The 18,435-nt window shown below is 47.4% G+C and overlaps 1 protein-coding gene across 1 annotated transcript in view; it reads left to right on the top strand.

Moving 5' to 3' along the window:
• The window catches only part of LOC138252717 (NACHT, LRR and PYD domains-containing protein 3-like), a 458,845-nt gene that overhangs the window by 159,752 nt on the left and 280,658 nt on the right, over positions 1-18,435 (top strand). The window contains exon 5 of the mRNA XM_069205762.1: positions 12,066-13,773. Within this exon, the coding sequence (XP_069061863.1) occupies positions 12,066-13,773 (1,708 nt within the window). The remainder of the gene's footprint in view (positions 1-12,065; positions 13,774-18,435) is intronic.

Genomic DNA, 18,435 nt, shown 5'->3' with positions numbered 1-18,435 from the left:
TTCTGACGGCGGTACCTTGGCGGACGGCCTCCGCCGTCCGCCAAGGTCAGAATGACCGCCTAAGTCTCAACAGTCAGTCAAGCTTTAACTGGCTCATGGGGCCGGGATGCAGAGGTGTGCTAGCTGTCCTTGGTCCTGAACAGGACTTGTGGTCCTGGCGTGGGCACTGTTGGAAAATTGGTTATTGGTAAGGGCAGGTAAGTACCTACACATAGCAATAGGCCACTAACCTCCACTTAGGTCCAGTTAGGTCTCAATAAATTAAACCCAGCTCAAACCTTGGTAGCTTGGCAATGAGTGACAAGGCTTAACTTCAGAGACAATTGTGTAAAGCATTTAAAAATCACAAAACAGTTAGTAAGTAAAACCCAAAACACAATAAAAACCCACACCAATTTATAAAAATAGATTATATTCTTATCTTTAAAATTACACCAAAATGACTAAAATCGGATAAGGAGAACCGGAGATATTAATTTTTAAATAATTAATGTTGTCTAGCGCATAGAAGCAACTAGCGCTCAAAGGATTAAACAAGGTCACACTGTAAAGGGACAAAGTCCAAAGTTCAGGCCACCCACAAGGTAACGCAGTCACACGTACTTTCATAACTGTTTCTTGATTCAGAAAAGTGGTCCACAGCACCAGCCAAGGGTTCAGAAGCTCTGGTTTGCCTCTTGGGGTCTGTGACTACAACTCCCTCAATGCACCTCTCTCTAACTTATAGAGTTGCTCCAATCGTCTCCAAACTTCTGGATCTTCTTCCAGAGGTCCTTTTTGTGTCCTTGAAGTGTTCGCAACTTGATCCAAGGTTTCAGAATCTCTGAGTTGTTCCTTGGGAGTTGAGACTACAATTCCAAGAATGCACCTGGTCAGAATCCTCAAATGGCCCTCGGCGCTGGTCAGCTGGGCACTGCTTGCATGACTTGATGCAGGGGACTCTGGGCAGCAACTTTGTACCTGTAGCAAACAGGGAGTCCCTCCTTGAACCAGTTGAAGCCAGGACAAGACCTTCTTGTGGTGAAGCCCAAATGTGCAACTGGTGCAGAGTGCAGAGTGCAGTGTCCAGGTGCAGGTCAGGGGTCCAGCAGGGCACTCCTTCTTCTTCTAATGTTCTTCCTTGTAGGGATCTGAGGTGTGGGTGCAGGGCTGCCATAGTTATCCTTGCTCCTGGGTGGAAAGCAGGGGGCCCTGGTTATCCAATCACAGAGAGGCTCCTTCCCACTGTCATGACCACTTCCTGGGAAGTGTGGCAAAAATCAATCCCAGGGAGCAACATTCTTCAAAAATCCATCATGGCTGAAACTGATTTTTGAAGGTTACATCTGGCTGTGCCCACATACTGGTGTGGCTACAAATCCTAAACACACCCCTCTCTTGCCCTCTCCTAATCTAATCAAAGGGGCACCTAATTGTCTGGGGTTGTAGGATGTGCTGGGCTACTCCAAATGTCCTTCCCTGCGTTTGAAGACCAGTTTTGCAGCCCTCCCCTCTTCCTGCCTCTCCATCTGCTCCTCACCCAGACACATCTCTTTATGTTGAGCCAGGCCACTTCACACCTCATCAAGGCAGCCTGGCCAGACTGCCAGAGGCTGGCCAATCAGAGCAGAGCACTGCAGAGAGTTGGCAACTTTTTAGGTAGAGTTTAAAACTCTTTACCTGAATAAGTTATATTAAATACCACAACTGTAAGTTGTGGGATTTATCATAACAATTATTTGATAGCAAACTTGAGGTATCTAACACTTAAGGGGACTTTGTAAATTATAATAAAGTCTCCCCATTTTAGCCTACGGAGGCCATTCACTACAATAAGGGAAAAACAAATGTGACTGTTTTACCTCACCAGGGCTTACAAAACTATTTTATAAGGTCCCTGCTTAGAGCTACATGGCACCCAACCCTAGGGGCATGTAAGGCACACTTTAGGGGTGACATATGTAAAAATAAGGTAGTTTAAGACTTTGAAAAGTACTTTTAATTATAGTATAGTAAGTATAGGTAGGTAGGTTGACATAGCCAATTATAATTAGCCTAATTTGCATATTTATTTTATACAGAGCACAGGCCCTGGGACAGGTTAGCAATACCCAGGGCACCCTCATAGTCAGGTCAGGAAAACACCAGCAAAAAGTGAAAAATGGGGGCAAAAAGTTAGGGGGCCTCTGCAATCAGCCCTGTTTTCTCACAGGCACCTTAGCAAAAGGTGACTTGCAGGTTGAGTTCATTGAAGCCCTTTGCTTCTGAAACTTGGAGCTCACTTCGAACTGAGATTCACCAGGCAGAACAGCTCAGCGACACTTGGGCGCTTTGGGTGCAGTGGTGCTCCTGGCTATCCGTGGTGCTGAATGGGATCCGTGGGTGCTGCATTTACCAGGCGTGCCAATTCAGGCTGGAAGAGGTAATGATGGATCCTTGGGCCTGGAGTGTCTAGTAAAGCCGGTGGTAGTTGGACTGACCACCAACAAGCCTTGGTGCTGGCAAGCAAAGCTGTTTGAAGAATATTCTTCCAGAGGACCAGGGGAATGATGCAGGAAGTTGAGCCTCACTGAGGATTGAAGTCGCAGTTCTCTGAAGGTGCCTGACTAGTTACTTCCAGACGGCCGTGCTTCGGGGCCTGGTGGACAGTGCCTCAGCTGTTCGTGGAAGTGCGGTCTGGTCCTGCCGTCGTCAGGGGACTAGTACCTCTAGTCCCACGGAGTTCTGGTGAAGGAGGTCGATTGCAGAGGGGTTCACCTTCATTTTGGAACCAGTCTGTAGTGAGTTGCAGTCCAGCCGTGTGCAGAGTTGCTACCACAGGTACAGGTACTGTGCCTCTTCTTCGTGGAGTCCTGCCTTGTCAGATATGAGGTTCTAGTCTCAGGGGGCCCCATAAATCCAAGATTCAGGGGGTGTAATTGGGTGGGAGGGCTACTGACCAATGGGCATCTAGTTCTGCGGCTAATCTGCCCCTGAGATGACTACATCCAGTGGGTGTACGTCACTAAACTACCCAGAGTCCACTATTCTTAAGTCTTTTCAAGATGGTGTAGGAGGCTGGACTGGCTTGTAGTGAGTACCAAGGGGTACTTGCACCTTGCACCAGGCCCAGTTATCCCTTATTAGTGTATAGGGTGTCTAGCAGCTTAGGCTGATAGATAATGGTAGCTTAGCAGAGCAGCTTAGGCTGAACTAGGAGACGTGTGAAGCTACTACAGTACCACTTAGTGTCATATGCACAATATCATAAGAAAACACAATACACAGTTATACTAAAAATAAAGGTACTTTATTTTTATGACAATATGCCAAAGTATCTTAGAGTGTACCCTCAGTGAGAGGATAGGAAATATACACAAGATATATATACACAATAGCAAAAATATGCAGTATAGTCTTAGAAAACAGTGCAAACAATGTATAGTTACAATAGGATGCAATGGGGAAACATAGGGATAGGGGCAACACAAACCATATACTCCAAAAGTGGAATGCGAACCACGAATGGACCCCAAACCTATGTGACCTTGTAGAGGGTCCCTGGGACGATTAGAAAATAGTGAGAGTTAGAAAAATAACCCTCCCCAAGACCCTGAAAAGTGAGTGCAAAGTGCACCAAAGTTCCCCTAAGGACAAAAGAGTCGTGTTAGAGGAATAATGCAGGAAAGACACAAACCAGCAATGCAACAACTGTGGATTTCCAATCTAGGGTACCTGTGGAACAAGGGGACCAAGTCCAAAAGTCACAAGCAAGTCGGAGATGGGCAGATGCCCAGGAAATGCCAGCTGCGGGTGCAAAGAAGCTTCGACTGGACAGAAGAAGCTGAGGTTTCTGCAGGAACGAAAAGGGCTAGAGACTTCCCCTTTGGTGGACGGATCCCTCTCGCCGTGGGGAGTCGTGCAGAAGTGTTTTCCCGCCAAAAGGACACCAACAAGCCTTTCTAGACGCAAATCGTGCGTTTGGCGTTTTTGGACGCTGCTGGGGCCCAGGAGGGACCAGGAGGTCGCAAATTGGACCTGAAGAGAGAGGGGACGTCGAGCAAGACAAAGAGCCCTCACTGAAGCAGGTAGCACCCGGAGAAGTGCCAGAAACAGGCACTACAAGGATGCGTGAAACGGTGCTCGCCGAAGTTGCACAAAGGAGTCCCACATCGCCGGAGACCAACTTAGAAAGTCGTGCAATGAAGGTTAGAGTGCCGTGGACCCAGGCTTGGCTGTGCACGAAGGATTTCCGCCGGAAGTGCACAGGGGCCGGAGTAGCTTGCAAAGTCGCGGTTCCCAGCAATGCAGCCCAGCGAGGTGAGGCAAGGACTTACCTCCACCAAACTTGGGCTGAAGAGTCACTGGACTGTGGGGGTCACTTGGACAGAGTCGCTGGATTCGAGGGACCTCACTCGTTGTGCTGAGAGGAGACCCAAGGGACCGGTGATGCAGCTTTTTGGTGCCTGCGGTTGCAGGGGGAAGATTCCGTCGACCCACGGGAGATTTCTTCGGAGCTTCTGGTGCAGAGAGGAGGCAGGCTACCCCCACAGCATGCACAAGCAGGAAAACAGTCGAGAAGGCGGCAGGATCAGCGTTACAGAGTTGCAGTAGTCGTCTTTGCTACTATGTTGCAGGTTTGCAGGCTTCCGGCGCGGTCAGCGGTCGATTCCTTATCAGAAGGTGAAGAGAGAGATGCAGAGGAACTCGGCTGAGCTCATGCATTCGTTATCTAAAATTTCCCCAGAGACAGAGACCCTAAATAGCCAGAAAAGAGGGTTTGGCTACCTAGGAGAGAGGAAAGGCTACTAACACCTGAAGGAGCCTATCAGCAGGAGTCTCTGACGTCACCTGGTGGCACTGGCCACTCAGAGCAGTCCAGTGTGCCAGCAGCACCTCTGTTTCCAAGATGGCAGAGGTCTGGAGCACACTGGAGGAGCTCTGGACACCTCCCAGGGGAGGTGCAGGTCAGGGGAGTGGTCACTCCCCTTTCCTTTGTCCAGTTTCGCGCCAGAGCAGGGGCTAAGGGGTCCCTGAACCGGTGTAGACTGGCTTATGCAGAATTGGGCACATCTGTGCCCAACAAAGCATTTCCAGAGGCTGGGGGAGGCTACTCCTCCCCTGCCTTCACACCATTTTCCAAAGGGAGAGGGTGTCACACCCTCTCTCAGAGGAAGTTCTTTTTTCTGCCATCCTGGGCCAGGCCTGGCTGGACCCCAGGAGGGCAGCTGCCTGTCTGAGGGGTTGGCAGCAGCAGCAGCTGCAGAGAAACCCCAGGAAGGGCAGTCTGGCAGTACCAGGGTCTGTGCTACAGACCACTGGGATCATGGAATTGTACCAACAATGCCAGGATGGCATAGAGGGGGCAATTCCATGATCATAGACATGTTACATGGCCATATTCGGAGTTACCATGGTGAAGCTACATATAGGTAGTGACCTATATGTAGTGCACGCGTGTAATGGTGTCCCCGCACTCACAAAGTTCAGTGAATTGGCTCTGAACAATGTGGGGGCACCTTGGCTAGTGCCAGGGTGCCCTCACACTAAGTAACTTTGCACCTAACCTTTACCAGGTAAAGGTTAGACATATAGGTGACTTATAAGTTACTTAAGTGCAGTGTAAAATGGCTGTGAAATAACGTGGACGTTATTTCACTCAGGCTGCAGTGGCAGGCCTGTGTAAGATTTGTCAGAGCTCCCTATGGGTGGCAAAAGAAATGCTGCAGCCCATAGGGATCTCCTGGAACCCCAATACCCTGGGTACCTCAGTACCATATACTAGGGAATTATAAGGGTGTTCCAGTAAGCCAATGTAAATTGGTAAAATGGTCACTAGCCTGTTAGTGACAATTTTGAAAGAAATGAGAGAGCATAACCACTGAGGTTCTGATTAGCAGAGCCTCAGTGAGACAGTTAGTCACTACACAGGTAACACATTCAGGCACACTTATGAGCACTGGGGCCCTGGGTTACCAGGGTCCCAGTGACACATACAACTAAAACAACATATATACAGTGAAAAATGGGGGTAACATGCCAGGCAAGATGGTACTTTCCTACAGATGGCACGAGCCATCTTCCACTGTACACTCCAGCTGACCCTCACTAGAAGTGTGGTCAGCCTTAGGGGAGTGACTGCCTCCTGACCACCTTGGGAAGGTGCCTGGGGAAGGAGGAGGTGTTGTCCTATAGTGGGGGACAAGCTCCTTTGTCCAGCAGTGGCAGTGCATCCTTTGAAGCTCACCGCCGTGAGGGGTCCATTCACTAGCCAGCCCAGCAGGGCGGAGGTGTAACCTCCTTCCTGCACAGGCCTTTGTTCTGACCTTTGGGAGTGGCACCCACTCCCCTGCAAGAGGTCAGGTCTCTGTATTGGCAGCAACAGCTCTGGAAAGCCCGCCAAGGCACAGGAAAGCTGGTATCTCGGCGGACATTCTCTGAGGATACCACCTGGGTACATGCTGGGTAACCCTGGGCACAAGAATCGTGTCTGGGGTTTTAAAGCACAGTATATGACACCAAACATGGCAGAATTCGGTTGGGCCATTATGGAGATGGACATCTGGGATCTGCCTGGGTGCAAGCCCGTTTTATCCTATGGGCCCCCGGTCACTTGCGGTGATATCACGTTTCAAATGCTACCAGAGGGCCATACATGCCTGCTCATGTATATCTACACTCACAACACAGAGGACCCTGTCTCCTGGGTTGGAGGAGGCATCCGTTAGGGATGGCTTACCTGTTCTATCAGCGGTAAAGGGTCTCTGGCTGCACTTGCTGTGGTCAGAGTCGAACTCGAGCAGACAAACTGCTCATGCAGGCTGGCATGGCAGCTCTGAAGGCTTTGCTTTTACTTGGGTCACCCAGGGTGACAGATTCAGTGCTGCATCCCTGGTGATCACATTAACATCCCTGCCCTGGTTACCACTGGTACCATTTACTAGGGCCTCACAGGGGTGGTAAAGTCCTTGCCAATTGGGTTATCCAGTTCACAGTTACAATTTAAGAGAATGAGCACTGGCATTGAGGCCTGGTTAGCAGGTCTCAGTGCACTTTCAGATAAAAAATGACATCAAGTAGTTTAAATGGGGGCAAAAAATGTGGGGGGCATCTGCAAAGAGCCCAATTTCTTACAAACATATTGTGCACCAGCGTAGAGAAAAGACAGGAATGCGCCGTGCAGTGGTAAGTACAGCACACGTCTGCCCTTCCCCTGTCACACAGTGCAGTACACCAATGTGGCTTTCTGCGCTGTGATTTCTAAGAGATATACCCCTTACTGCTTACTTGTGGTCATGAATGCGGTGTTCACAGAGGAAGTGCAGCCTGGCAGACACCTAGTTAAGGTTATGCCACTGTGGTCCCCTCCTCTACCACTCAGCATCCAGATTGCCTTAGCCAACCAGAGGTGGTGAAGCTAGAAAACTTATAGGGAAAGACAAAGCACGAACCGAGCCATCAAAGTTTATAACTAACATCATCATGGCATTAAAATTAATAGTGTCTAAACACAAACTTAGAAAGATACAAGGATAGTAGATAACTAGCATAGATGATCTGATGATTGCATCTCCGCAATCGAGGACTTAGGGGCCGGTTCAGAGTTTGGTGACAGGGTACTCAAGCAGAGATGTGGTGGGGTAGCCAGTCAGCCAAACCAGCGGTTCACCCACCCTATCTGAGTCTGGCAGACCATCAAGTTTCCATAAGTGGAGGCCCGGCTGGCTCTGCAGGTGGAAATCCTGAATCAACAGCCCCATGGACATGGGGCTGTCACTCTACGTACATTAGATTTTCCACCATATGTAGAGTGAATGCTCTGATGTCCTTTCTTCTGTTAGGGATTGTTATGAATGGGGTCTCTAGTTGGCGGAGGTATACACTCTTGCCCGAGTAGGGACCACAATCCTAGTCAGGGCAAATCACACACAATCCAAATGATCCTGTGCCCACCCTCTGGTAGCTTGGCACTGAGCGGTCAGGCTTAACTTGGAAGGCAATGTGTAAAGTATTTGTGCAATAAATCATACAATAACACAGTATAAACACCACACAGGTGTAGAAAGATATAGGTTATTTATCTGGTTAAAATAAAGTCAAAATGATAAAGATTCAACAAGCACAAGTTGAGATATCGCTTTTGCAGGTTTAAAAAGAGTCTCAAATCTTAGAAATCAACAGTTGTCTCTTGATTACACAAAGTACCTGGTTTGCATAAAAAATAACATGCAGAGAGACTGCAGAGGAGGAGATGCGTGGAAAAATATGGTGTGCCTCGGATTTTCTGACGCAGCACAGACGATGCGTAATTTCTTTCCTTGCTGCAAAGGGCTTGCGTTGTTTTTCAGCACAGAGTCTTGGTTCCTCACTGCATTGCAGCTGCGTCGTTCTGGTTCAGCTGTGCGTCGATCCGGTAGGGCTGTGCTTTGAATTTTCTGTCGCCAGGCAATGTCTTTGAAGTGGGGGAGACTTCAAACAGTGCTTTTGAAGTGCACAAGTTCCCCTTTTAGTACAGGTCTGTCTGCCAAGGTCCTAGTAGGGGGGTTGGCAGTCCATTGCGTGAGGGCAGGCCACTAGCCTTTGAAATGTAAGTGTCAGGCCCTCCACCCTTCTGCCCAGGAAATCCCATTCAATATGCAGATGAGTCCAGGTGTGACTGAGTGTCCTGTGTTTGTGGTTGTCTGGGTGAAATGCACCAGGAAGCTGTCAACCAGCCCAGCACAGACGTTGATTGGAGACAGACTGTAAGGCACAGATTGTGTTTAATGCTCACTATCTAAAAGTGGCATTTCTAAAATAGTAATATAAACTCCAACCTCACCAATAAGAAGGATTTAATGTTACATTCTGGCCCTACTAAATATAACCTGGTAATCCCTTTCTGATCAGAATCTACCACTCAAACAGTATATGAGAGTAGCCCTAATGTTATCCTATGGAAGGAGCAGGCCTCACAGCAGTGGAAAACGAATTTACGAGTTTTCTCTTTACCAGGACATATAAAACACATGGGTATGTGTTGTGCCCTTTTACCTACATAGCACCCTGCCCTATCGGTTACCTAGGGCCCACCTTAGGGGTGACATTTATGTAGAAAAAGGGGAGTTTAAGGCTTGGCTACTACTTGTAAATGCCAAGTCAAAGTGGCAGTGAAACTGCACACACAGGCATTGCAATGGTAGGGCTGAGACATGGTTAAGGGGCTGTTTAACCATGGCACAATCAGTGCTGCCGGCCCACTAGTAGCATTTATTTACAGGGTAGTGCACTTTACTAGGAACTTATAAGTAAAGTAAATATGCCAATTGAGTATGAGCCAATGTTACCATGTTTTTAGGGTGAGAGCTCATGCACTTTAGCACTGGTTAGCAGTGCTAAAGTGTCCAGACTCCTAAAGCCAGCAAAGATGAGTTCAGAAAAGGAAGAGGAGGAAGCCAAAAAGTTTTGGGGTGACCCTGCAGGGGCCTCATACTGTGGATAAAACTGCTAGAGTGTTAGGGCTATCATTTCTTGTTTTACAAAGTTAACCTCTGATTGAGAGTCTGTTTTTGTAAAACAGAGTTTTCTGAACAGCCTCATAAAACGTGGCGCCCTCTCAACCATCTTTGCATCCCTTCAGAAGAGTCGACGTGGCACAGAGATCGCTGCCAGGCAGAAGGAGACTTCTTAGGATGGCGCGTGGGCATTAACACCTCCTCTCCCCTAGTGGATGGTGGACACCTGCCTGCCAAAGGCTAAGGTAGGCCTTTAGCCCCACCACAGTTTAATCTGGTCCTCCAAGGGCAAAGACCAAAGGAAGGTTTGAAACGCCATCATTTAGCATGAACCATTAAGAGCTAGTGATACAACATAACTACTGATAGCACCAAGGATAACCCTTTGGGTTGGGTTTCAGCCTTCTCCTCCTCCTCTTCCTCCCTCACTCCTGAGTATGGGAGTGGCTGGAACATTCGCTGGTTTTGGTTTATTCATTATTGTTTTCTTGCATTCGGTTTTGATATGTGGGTTCAAATGAAAACAAATCTATCAGTGTGAACTCTGCGCGGCTGCATGCCTACCTGAGATCTTAAACCTAGAGTAGTTGGGCCGATGCGCTTGCCCCGTTTATCCTTCAGTTTGTACTTCCTACCTCTGATTGTGCTGAGGTTAAAGCCCCAGGTGCAACAGATCACACCATCACTCTGTTGCTGTGAACCAAAACATGGTATTTCTAAGTAGTAGAAACCCAAACTAGAAGCTCGAAAGGTTTTATGAAAAATCCTAGAAAAATGGACAAGAAATTATGAGCTGCAGGGCCAATTAATTATGCAAAGCCAATTAGCAAATATAATCAAAGGGTTGAAGGGGCAAAAAAATGATTTAAGTGGGTAAAGCCTAGCTCACAGTGTGAATCTTAGTAAACCCTGTGTCAGACGCTGTGAGTCTGCACCCTCAAACTCCAGTGGTTGGTCTCACTGCTTACCTCCAAGAAGAAGTGAGGAAATCCCAGGTGATGTGGGCCAAAGTGATAGTCCGTTGGACCAAGCAAGCTAAGAGTTTTCAATAATGAAATTTCACAATTTTACAGCCAAGGATAAACTTACTGTCTCACCTCTGGACATCTGTCCCTGTAGACGCCTGCTGAGCTCGCAGAGAGTCCCAACCCAGTAATTACCCTTCTTTGTAATTAGGTAATGTCCAGATAAACTTGAAGGTGGAACTTGTAGGAGCTCTTTTATACATCTTAGATTTAATGAAATCTCTGTTGCATTAGCCGGCTAAGATGCTAGGTAAGGGCAACGTCCTCCAGCCTCCTCCCAGCTGCAGTGTTTTTGGACAGTGATGATTCTCAAGCACGCTGACTTGGAGGACCGATGAGGGTTTCACATCTGTGGTCGAAGACCTTCTGACAACAGTGGATGGTGACCTGCTTTCATTGGCTCTGTCCGTCAGGATTGACACTGTGGCTGTGACCATCAGCTATCCACATGTCACCTAATCCTCAGGGTGATGCTCTGAGAGGGATAGAGCCCTTCCTTGGTGGAAGGACACAACTAATACCGCTTCCCTCCCTCACCTCCACCCAGGGATCGTTCAGTTAGGGAGCCCGACAGGGATCTGCATTATCTCCTCTTCGTTTTAGTTTGTGTCTCACTCAATTAGTTGAGTGCCCAAGCGGATGTCAACTAGATCCCCCTCAGTGGCAAAGAACGGGACCCCAGTGTCCTGGAGACACGTCCTATGGTTGTTGACGCTGTTTGCAAATGGATGGGCTTAAATCTTTTAAACCTAAATCCATCAAAAACAGGGATTGTGTTTGTTAAAATATCACCTCAATCTGTTGGGTGCCTGGCTGTGGGTCTAATCACCTGGGGTTTGTCCTCAGACAGTATAGCTTGTGCTAACTACAATGTGTTTTTATCATCTTAGAATACTTTGCAGACTTTCTGTTCTTTCGTTAAAGTGTTATGTTCAGTCTTATGTTGCCTTCGACCACTCAGCATACCTCAGTCAATTTCAAAGGAGTACACAAAGTTCAGTATGTTCATTTACACTCCAGCTAGATATCTTTTTCACTTAAGAAGCTTTCATCAACTTCACTGCCATGTCCCTCAACTGGCCTTGAGATGCATGAATAAATTCCTATTTCAAAATTGAAGATGATTTAATGGGTGGCAGAGAATTTGGAGTTCAATAAACTGTTTTTAAAGTCAATTCCTTTGAAGATTAAGAATAAAACCTCAGTTCTGAAATTCCTTCAAAGTTTAAAAACAGACATCTACTTTTCTGTCTACATAAGGTATAATTTTTGGTACCTCTTTCTGTGGTGATCAGTTGGTTAGCGCCAATACAGCTTGCGTGTGTGGGTGCAAGTGCACAGGAAATGTCCTTAAATAAAAAATAGCCTTGCTCTGCAGTTCTTCATTAGAGTTTCCCATATATCCCTACTCACACACTCTGGGTTTCTGTTTAACATCATCATTGTTGATTCTTATAATCCTGCTTTCTGTGACCTGCTATATAGGTCCTGTTTGCTGCTAGGTACAAATGCAGATGTAGAATAATTTGGTGTCCAGTATTGTACTATGAGGTGTTGATGTCCAGAGCTGTTCCTTGTTCCATTTCAGACTGTCACCTGTGCCACAAGGAGACTCTGCGCGAGCGGAACCGGACACTGATGGTGAACACCATCTCAGGAAGGGAGAGGGTGAGGGCTTTCCTGCTGGAGGATCAATACACAGACCTGGTAGTCATCTCCTCTCTCCGAGAAATGAAAGTGGTGGAGCACGAGCTGCTGGCCCGGGGCCGGGACCACGAGACGTGGAGGCAGAAGGCCCTCAGCAAGGAGCTGGAGACCATCCAACATCATCAGATCTTCCACAGTAGCTTTGGGACGGAGAGCAGGTCCACCTCGGTGGCCATCAGCGGTGTTGCTGGCATTGGGAAAACCACGTTACTCCAGAAGATCGTCTATGATTGGGCAAGCGGGAAGATTTATGATGAATTCCATTTCATTTTTCACTTCAAATTTAGAGATTTAAACTATTATTGTGAAACCAACCTCCGAATATTGATTTTGGATTCCTATCCGTATCTTAGTGAGCATCTAGACAAGATCCTCGCAGATCCCTCCAGCCTTCTCTTCATCTTCGATGGGTTAGATGAGTTTCGAAGTAGCATCACCTTCTCGAAATCCACAGGAGGCAAGTCTGGTGTCCGTGTCTGTCCAGACCCTAACAGCTTCTGCCCAATCGCAGACATTGTCCGCTATCTTGTCCAAGGGGACATGCTCGGCAGCAGCTCAGTCTTAATCACTACGCGCCCCACTGTCCTGAAGAGCCTCAAAAAGTCAGTCATCCACCTCCATGCAGAAATTCTTGGCTTCAATGCTGAGCAAAGGAAAAAATACTTTCTGAACTTTTTTGAAGATGAAAAGATGGGTGAGGAAGCCTTTAAATACGTGGAGCAGAATGACATCCTGTACACCATGTGCTACAACCCCTCGTACTGCTGTATCATCTGTTCCTCCCTGGAGACCACCTTCAGGGAAGGCAGTGGAGCCGTCCACCCACGCCCCAGGACCATCACTGAGCTCTTCTCCAGTTACATCTACAACATCCTACAGAACCACCCGCGGGAGAGTGGCCGCTCTAAAGATGTTCTCAGGAACCTTGGCAACATGGCCTACGAGGGCGTTTCCAGCAGGATCATCGTGTTCAATAAAAGCCACCTGGAGAGCCAGCACCTGGAGCCGTCTCAGTTCCTCTCCGGGTTCCTGATGGAGATTCTGCAGATGGAGACCTGCCTGCAGAACGAGGCCTATACCTTCTTCCACCTCACTGTCCAGGAGTTCATAGCTGCTCTCACAAAGTTCATCCACACCCCTCCAGAGCAGGTCACCACTCTCCTAGACCGAGACAGTGACATCAAGGATGGGCGCTATGAAATCTTCCTCCGCTTCTTTGCCGGTCTCTCCTGCCCAAGGTACAGGAAGCTTGCCCCCTTCTTCGGAGAGATGCCGCATGATACCACATGTCACGTCATCGACTGGGTGAAGAAAAAGCTGGAAAGGAAGACGCGCAATAAGAGAAAGCGCCTTAATGCCTTCCATTGTCTCTATGAGTGCCAGAACACAGGCCTGACCCAAGCCATTGTTTCAAAGATAAAACAGATAAACTTGAGCAAAATGACCCTTTCACCAGTGGACTGCTTTGTCTTGGCCTGGGCCTTCCGCTCCTGTGACAGCATCGAGACCCTCAACCTCCAGTCCTGCATCATCTCCCAAGAGGGACTGTCAAAACTGGGCCCCGTTCTGCACAAGTGCACCGAGCTCTGGTAAGAACCCAAAACAGAACTTACAGTAAACAAAGCTTGTCTGTGTATCTTCAAATGTAATAACCCTGTGCAAATTAACCTCTTTTTTTAAATTAATTTATATGTTTGAAATACCTAGCCTCAAGCTGCAGGATCACTTCACAGGTAGCATTACAAAATAACTTGGTAGCAAAGTCACAAAGAAGGTCCTAATAGAAAAGATGCTTGTTGCAAGACTTGCCCAAGATGAACCCTAGAAGCCAAGTTCATCTGAGAGAGAATTTCTGAAGACTTTTTTTATAGATTATAGAAAAATAATGTTTTTTTTCTTATGTTCTCCAGCATGGAGCTCCACAGTTTCGGAGTGAAGGAAGAGAAACCTTGCTTTGAGGATTTGCTTTCTCTGGCTTTAGGAGTTTTCAGGAACAGGTGGCTTCTGTTTCTGGTATTAACTTGTCCTGCTGGAATGATGCAAGACTTGCTGAAATGATGTAAGAAGAACAATGTAGTGGTCACTGTTTATAGTTGGCTGGAAATCAAAGCCAGGGCAGCAGATGGTCAGTCTGGTTGAATCAGCAGCCCCCCCTGGAAGCCTTGCAACTTCTTCACAGCTGCAAAAGTGGGGCCAGTTGATATCTCTATGGACCAAACAGTCTCAGTGGTGACTGAGTCAAGGGAACATTTGATCCTTTACAGGGCCCTCTCTAGGGTGGCTCGGATTGTGCTGCATGTGTTCAACTTACATTCCTTTGCAGATGATTCTTGAGGAGTAGGGGCTTATGTTCAGATACATACCTTGTCACATGCAGCAGTAACTGACGCTCTTGCATCCACGACAGGGGAGCACCTGCTAGGGTAGAACCTGGAGGAAAGAAAACATAGTCAATTTTTGGATCATGGGATGCTGGGAAAGAGGTGAAACATTCAAGTCTTGCTCTGTTAATGTGCCCCTTCTTTTCTCATCAGATTTTTGTTATTGTGACCCCTCACTTCTTATCTCTACCCCTGTTAATGTGCCCCTGCACTTCTCTTCTCAGCCTCTGTTAATGTGCCCCCCTCACTTCTCTGCCTCTGTTAAGGTGTCCCCCCACTTCTGATCTCAGCCTCTGTTAATGTGCCCCTTGTGAGAGGAGGCCTCTTCTTGCATGGTTAGCCACCACTTTGTGCCTGGTGGTGATGTGTCCTAGAAACTGTAGGGCCCAGGGCCCCTGCTAAACAGGTTTCCTGACCAGAGCTCTTTCCCTTAATCTGTTGTGATGTTTGGCTCAATTGGGTGCATCATACTATGTGTGAGGGTAGAATTGCATGAGCAGCATGCCCCCACTGTGTCCTTGCCAAACTTGGGACATAGTGAGTGTATAGAGCATCCGTGTTAAGTACATGTACTGGACACGTGTCAAACACGAGTTCCCCAGCTACATGATGGCCACTCTGCACCCTGGGTTGTTTGGTATCAAACAGCTCAGGATGATAAATCCAAACTGGTACCAGTATTGCATTTAACCCCAAAAGTACTCCTTCCACACTCCTTTCAGGTATGCAGACATGAAGTTACTACCTCTGTCTGACACCACTTCCTTAGGAAAGCCCACCCTGGAAAACATTCCCAGGAGGGCCTTTGCCACTGCAGGTGCTGTAGTGGTCCTTAAGGGAATAGCTTCAGGATGTCTTGTGGCATGGTCCACTACCACCAAGGTAAACCTATTGCCTGAAGCTGTTGGAGGGTCGAGGGGGCCAACTATGTCAACCCCTACCCTTTCAAAGGGCACCCCAACCACAGGAAGTGGAATTAAGGGGGCCTTTGGAGTGCCACCTGTCTTGCCACTGGCTTGACAGGTCATACAAGAGCGGCAAAACTCTTAACTGTCCTCTGACATGTGTGGCCAGTGAAACAATGGAACACGCCTGTCCCAAGTTTTGTTCTGGCCCAAATGCCCAGCCAAAGGAATGTCATGTGCTATGGTAAGAAGAAACTGTCTGTACTGCAGCGGAATGACCAATCTCCTGGCTGCTCCAGGTTTTGGGTCCCTTGACTCTGTGTTCAATAGGTTGTCTTCCCAATACACCCTATGACTGCCACTGACATCCCCATTCTGCTGTTTGACAGCTTGCTGTCTCAAACCCTCTAATGTGGGACAGGGTTGCTGTGCCACACTCAGCTCCTCCCTGGCAGTCCCCCTTCACCCAAAAGCTCAGCAGTGTCTGCTTCAAGCTCCTCTGGTGTAGGTTCTGCACAGGGAGGGAATTCTTCTTCCTCTGAAGTTGAATCCACTGTAGAGGGAGGGATAGTAGGAAGTGGCTTGCTTCTACTAGCCCTAGTTTTTGGGAGCACTTGGTCCATTGTTCCAGGATCCAAGTTTCCGTGTCCTTTTTGCTTTTTGGCCTGAGCCCTGGTTAAAGCAAAAATATGCCCTGGGATGCCCAGCATTGCTGCATGAGCCTCCAACTCCACTTCAGCCCAAACTGATGTCTCCAAATCATTGCCAAGTAAGCAATCTACCGGTAATTCAGTGGCTACCACAACTTTCTTTGGACCAGTAAACCCCCCCCAGTTGAGATTAACAACAGCCATGGGGTGGCTAAGTGTGTTGTTGTGAGCATCGGTTACTTGGTACTGGTGACCAAGTAGGTGTTGTTCAGGGTGGACCAGTTTCTCTATCACCATTGTGACACTGGCACCTGTGTCCCTGTAGGCCTGAACCTCAACACCATTTATTAGGGGTAGCTGCGTGTACTTATCCATATTAAGGGGACAAGCAACTAAGGTGGCTAAATCAATAGCCCCCTCAGAGACTAACACAGCCTCTGTGGCCTCCCTAACAAGGCCAACCCCAACTAAGTTACCAATAGTGAGCCCAGCTACTCCCTTGGATTGGCTATTAGTAGGTTTGCTCCCACCACCACTGCTAATAGTAGGGACACTAGGTGTAGCAGTAGGGGTTGTAGTGGTAGGAGGCTTGGTGCCTTTCTTTGGACAACTGGGATCTGTTGTCCAATGGCCTTTTATTTTACATAAATAGCACCATGGTTTCTTTTCCTTGTTCTGATTAAAGGAGGATTTGGACCCACCACCCCCACCAGAGTGTTTTTGTGGGCCTGATGAAGACTCATTTTTAGATTTGTCCCCACCCTTGTCAGAAGACTTACCATCCTTCTTTTTGTTGCCATCTTTGTCACCCCCTGTATGAACTTTTCTGTTCACTCTTGTTCTGACCCATTTGTCTGCCTTCTTTCCCAATTCTTGGGGAGAGGTCAGATCAGAGTCCACCAAGTACTGGTGCAACAAATCAGACACACAATTATTAAGAATATGCTCTCTCAGGATCAAGTTATACAGGCTGTCATAATCAGTAACTTTACTGCCATGTAACCACCCCTCCAAGGCCTTCACTGAATGGTCAATGAAATCAACCCAGTCTTGTGAAGACTCCTTTTTGGTCTCTCTGAACTTTATCCTGTACTGTTCAGTGGTTAAGCCATAACCATCCAGGAGTGCATTCTTAAGAACTTGGAAATTATTAGCATCATTTTCTTTCACAGTAAGGAGCCTATCCCTACCTTTTCCAGTAAATGATAGCCATAGGATAGCAGCCCACTGCCTTTGAGGGACATCCTGTACAACACAGGCCCTCTCAAGTGCAGCAAACCACTTGTTAATGTCATCCCCCTCCTTATAAGGGGGAACTATCTTGTGCAGATTCCTGGAATCGTGCTCTTTTGCAGGATGACTATGGGGAATACTGCTGCTGCCACCATGGGTATCTAAACCCAACTTCTGTCTTTCCTTCTCTAATTCAAAAGACTGTCTATCCAAATCCAGCTGTTGCTTTTTAAGCTTCAGTCTGGTTTGTTCCACCCTCAACTTATTGAGTTCCCTCTCTAACATTCTGTCATCAGGGTTGGTGGGAGGGACATTTCTAGAAACAGAGCTATGATGGGAATGAACAGAAGGAGACCTGTCCCTTACAGAAGCCACCCTAACAGCTTGGTTAACAGAAACATTACTACCAGTATGGTGAGAATAAATGCTTTTGCTATGATGTGAGACAACACTTTTTATATGGTGTGGCTCATCATCATTACCATCTATGCTAGATTGTCTAGTAATGGGCAGGCTAGGAAGTTTCTTTCCTGAATCTTTTCCTGGGGGAGTCCCTGTAGGAGGCTGGACTGGCTTGTAGTGAGTACCAAGGGGTACTTGCACCTTGCACCAGGCCCAGTTATCCCTTATTAGTGTATAGGGTGTCTAGCAGCTTAGGCTGATAGATAATGGTAGCTTAGCAGAGCAGCTTAGGCTGAACTAGGAGACGTGTGAAGCTACTACAGTACCACCTAGTGTCATATGCACAATATCATAAGAAAACACAATACACAGTTATACTAAAAATAAAGGTACTTTATTTTTATGACAATATGCCAAAGTATCTTAGAGTGTACCCTCAGTGAGAGGATAGGAAATATACACAAGATATATATACACAATAGCAAAAATATGCAGTATAGTCTTAGAAAACAGTGCAAACAATGTATAGTTACAATAGGATGCAATGGGGAAACATAGGGATAGGGGCAACACAAACCATATACTCCAAAAGTGGAATGCGAACCACGAATGGACCCCAAACCTATGTGACCTTGTAGAGGGTCGCTGGGACTATTAGAAAATAGTGAGAGTTAGAAAAA

The sequence above is a fragment of the Pleurodeles waltl genome, chromosome 1_2, assembly GCF_031143425.1.
Source record: "Pleurodeles waltl isolate 20211129_DDA chromosome 1_2, aPleWal1.hap1.20221129, whole genome shotgun sequence".
NCBI lineage: Eukaryota > Metazoa > Chordata > Amphibia > Caudata > Salamandridae > Pleurodeles > Pleurodeles waltl.
This window is presented reverse-complemented; position numbering and strand designations above follow the sequence as displayed.